Genomic DNA, 4,013 nt, shown 5'->3' on the forward strand with positions numbered 1-4,013 from the left:
AATGTAAAAGAATCAGAATAGGAAATATGAAACAAACACTTCTAGATCTCTAGGATATTAACAACAGTTAAGTAGGGAAGAAAACTTTAAGAATACAAAGTCCTTATTTGATGTCTTTCTGCTACATTTATGACAGGAGTCAGACTGAGAATTCTCCATCTATTCTTCAATTCTAAACTGAAAATTATGTATGTATTATATGTGTAAATTATATTCCTATATTATGTGCACATTTAAAAACTTTTATTTCATTTCAATTAACAAGCATTTATTTTCTCTTCCTCTCCCATTTTTAAAACAAGAAAAACAAAAACAAAGCCATGTGTGTATATATATATATATGGTTTATATATATATGGTTTATATATATATATATGGTTTATATATATATATATATGTATATACACACACACACATATATATTTACTTCAAGAATAAGTGCTCTCATAGGACTTGAAGGTAATTCTCATTTCTCACAGCTACCCTGTAGTGAGGTAGAAAGTATAAATATAATTATCCTCATTTTACAGATGAAGAAATTGAGGCTCAAAAAGCTTATGTGATTTCTCCAAGGATTTTGAGATGTCATCAATATTGGGAAGAGGGGGTTCTTCAGCAACACAGATGCATCACAATCCCTCCATGCCTCAGTAGATCTTAAGGAGCTGCTATGGCTGGAAGGAAAATTCACTACCTGTTGGCCAACCTCCTAGCAATGTCTCTCTCCATTTAGTGAGGCTGGACCCAAACTCAAAGCCTTTCCAGTTTGGTAGGAAAGTTTGTGTTCCCCTGGCATGGCCCAGGTCACTCTATGCCATGAGACACAAGATTGTAGTGGAGAATATATCTGAAAATATATACATTATATACATACATATATACATACATACTGTGAAGGATTAAGTATTATATCTTATTCAATCATTTAAAAAATTACTATTACATAAAAACCAATCATGCCTTTATGCTGTTTTCTGTCTAGTAAAAGTACGAAAGGTATATGTAAATATATATGTACATGTGTATATACACATACACATACACATAGTCTATCAGAAAGGTTTACACATACACTTTTTCCCCATTTTCGTAAGATTTAAAAGGCCATCTTTTTCCTTTTGACAGCCACTTAGGTAACCTCTGTTCCTGAGCTGAGCCATTCCTGTCAGCTTAACCAGCAAGGCTGTCAGGTACATATATATTGTGTGTGTGTGTGTGTGTGTGTGTGTGTGTGTGTTAGCAGTATATGCCTGTGTATATGCATATATTTTCTAGAAATAGTTCTCTTTCTCTCTCTCTCACTAGAACATAATGAATGAACAATAAATAATTGACTGAGACACAGTAACCCTCATAATACATGCTGTGTGGCTTATGGAGCCAGAAGCAAATTTTATCAATAATGATTTTACAGACTTTACCATAGAAGCTACATGTGAGTTGATAAGTGGGTCTCATGATGATGCTAATGACTTACATTTATATGACACTGCACAATTTTTGTCCAGGTTTCCAGAAACACCACTTTCTCACAGCTTCTTCAAACAATGCTGTGTAACCACTAATGCGAAAATTGTGCTATATTTTACTTACCTCACAGACTTAAACAGTGCTTTTGCTGCCCTGGCTTAGCCTGCTCCTGAGTGAGCCCCCTTGGTTATTTTTACTTTGAGATGCTACGGGTGCCATAGAGCCCTAGAGATGATGGCAGCAGCAGGGTAGGGGGATGTGTGCAGGCTCCATTCAGCCTCACTTCTGAGCCTTCAGCTATAAACTGTGGGGAAAGCTGGTATTGGGGAGCAAAAGGCCAGCCAGGTCTGCAGGAAAAGAAGTCCTTGTCACCTTCAGGCCTGCTCTCACTCAGCCCCCACTCCACCAGTTCCTTATAGAACTCAAGACCAGGCAGGATATGAATATTCTGTGACTTCCTAGCCCCATCTTGCTCTCCTTGGTTATGCTCAGCTTTGAACCTTTCAGATGATGAGTTTATAGAGTAGGGCAGACTATCAATCTGTTCTTTATACCCCTGGTCTAGCCTAGTCTGGTCTACTGCTCATCATGGCAACTATAAGAAGGGATCTTTCTAAAAGTTCATGAAGTGAACTTAGGAGAATTTCAACATAAAGACAAATAGTTTGTATAATCCTGTACTGACATTTTATCTAGCAATATTGCATTTTGTTCTAATAATACTATCAAATGTATTAAGTAATAATGGATAAAAATCTATGGTCTTTTTTCCCATTTCATCTTTCTCTCCTTTTACTTCTTTCTAATCCAGAACTCAAGGCATTCAAGGTGGGAGGGAGGGAAGGAAGTAGAGATGTCTGTCAAATACATGAAGGTAGCCTCAGAACATATATTGGGTACTCATTAAACTGCTTAGTCAGAACAGATCATGGGTCTGGGAATCTCAGGATTTCAATGGCTTTGTAAGCTTTCCAACCAACGTTTCCTTTAAAATCTTCTCTCTTACCCCTTATGGAAGACTGCTGGCAAAACCCAGGGCATTTCAATTTGAGACACTGAACAATTTGAATAAACAAACCTGACATCCTTGTAGTCTGAGCTGGCAGCTTGGGCTGAACTCAGAGGAACAGAGGATTCGCAACTGGTTGTCAAAAAGAAAGATGGTCATATAAATCTTACAAAAATGGAAAGAGCCTCTTTTTTAGGATATAAAGTACAGTAGCCAGAAAGAGAGCGAGAGCAAGAAAAATAAGCAGCTTGTCTGTCAGTTCTCTGCGGTTGTATTTTGTGATGAGCTTTCGTCCCAACTGGATAGTTCCTGACATAGACTTAAATTCTTCATTTGCATCCAGGATAGTTCGAGAAGAATTTGCTGAAACAGAAGCAGGAGGCTGTGCTCAGTGGACATCATGAAAATGAACAAGGCTTTGGTTCTGCGGGCTAGGCTGCTGCGAACAGCACTGCATTGGAGCACCTGCATGCAGAGCTGGAACTGAGACTGTGAAGAGCCAGGAATAAGACCATACACAGCTTGGGACCTTTCTCACACCTGGCAGCTCACTGGTAGCTTTTACTTTAAATGAACTTTAAATGATTTGAATCACATGGCAACTCCTACTGGAGATCAAGATTGAAGGAATGACTAGATTGTAACAGCAGAAAACAGTGTGACTCCGTTTCAGACGGCCAAGCATGGCTTACTATAGCAGCCGGGAATGGAATGGCTGTACCTGACTGGTAGGAATACCAATACCACTGCTTATGGGGGCCAGATCTAAGAGGCCCCAGACTACATGTGGAACCAGTTTGTGACACAGTCTGTGCCCTAAAAGGGATTTCCATCTGTACTGCCTCCTTTTGTTGCCTGGAACAAAACTACTGGACCCACTACTCCATGAGTGTATGAGGACAGATGGGCCCATGCTGTTTCTTACTTGTAATGGTCCTTCCACATTAAGAGGCAGTTTTTGAGGAGGTTGTCTTTTTGCCGCCACTACCATCCTCATCAGTCATATTATTTCCATTTTAGTTTGAAGCCATCAACATAAGTATCTAGTCCTATCATTTTTTTACAAGCTCAAGTTGGTCAAAACTGCTCCTAAACATCTAGGGCAATCAGAGAAAACCAGATCCTACATTCTGAAAAGGATAAGGATGACAGAATACTCTTTTCCCCCATTCTTACAGTGTCATTTCCAGGAGACCTCCTGTAAAGCAGGAATTTACTACTGACAGAAAAATACAATCAGACTTCTGGTCTGAGGGGAAAGAACAAGAACCTTATCGGGGCTCTCCTTCAAATTGCTGCTTCAATAGATCTTCCAAGACTAACTGTTGGCTACAGGTATCCCATTCACTCCAGGAATCCACTGGTCTTTATGCACTGTTCTGATTAGAATGTATTTGTGTTTTTGATCAATGTACTTCCCTTTATATTTGTCCTGTCTTCCTCAATAGATCACGGGAAGCTAGGTGGCTCAGCTGATAGAGCACCAGCCCTGGAGTCAGGAGGACCTGAGTTAAAATCCGGCCTCAGACACATA

General features: G+C 39.4%; 1 protein-coding gene across 1 annotated transcript in view; it reads right to left on the reverse strand.

Moving 5' to 3' along the window:
• Nucleotides 1-381: 381 nt before the first annotated feature.
• The window catches only part of BNIP1 (BCL2 interacting protein 1), a 14,366-nt gene continuing 10,734 nt past the window's right edge, over nt 382-4,013 (reverse strand). The window contains exon 6 of the mRNA XM_027841660.1: nt 382-2,842. Coding sequence (XP_027697461.1) covers nt 2,646-2,842 — 197 coding nt within the window. The 3' untranslated portion in view covers nt 382-2,645. The remainder of the gene's footprint in view (nt 2,843-4,013) is intronic.

Source organism: Vombatus ursinus, unplaced genomic scaffold, assembly GCF_900497805.2.
Source record: "Vombatus ursinus unplaced genomic scaffold, bare-nosed wombat genome assembly UNPS02014863.1, whole genome shotgun sequence".
NCBI classification, from domain to species: domain Eukaryota; kingdom Metazoa; phylum Chordata; class Mammalia; order Diprotodontia; family Vombatidae; genus Vombatus; species Vombatus ursinus.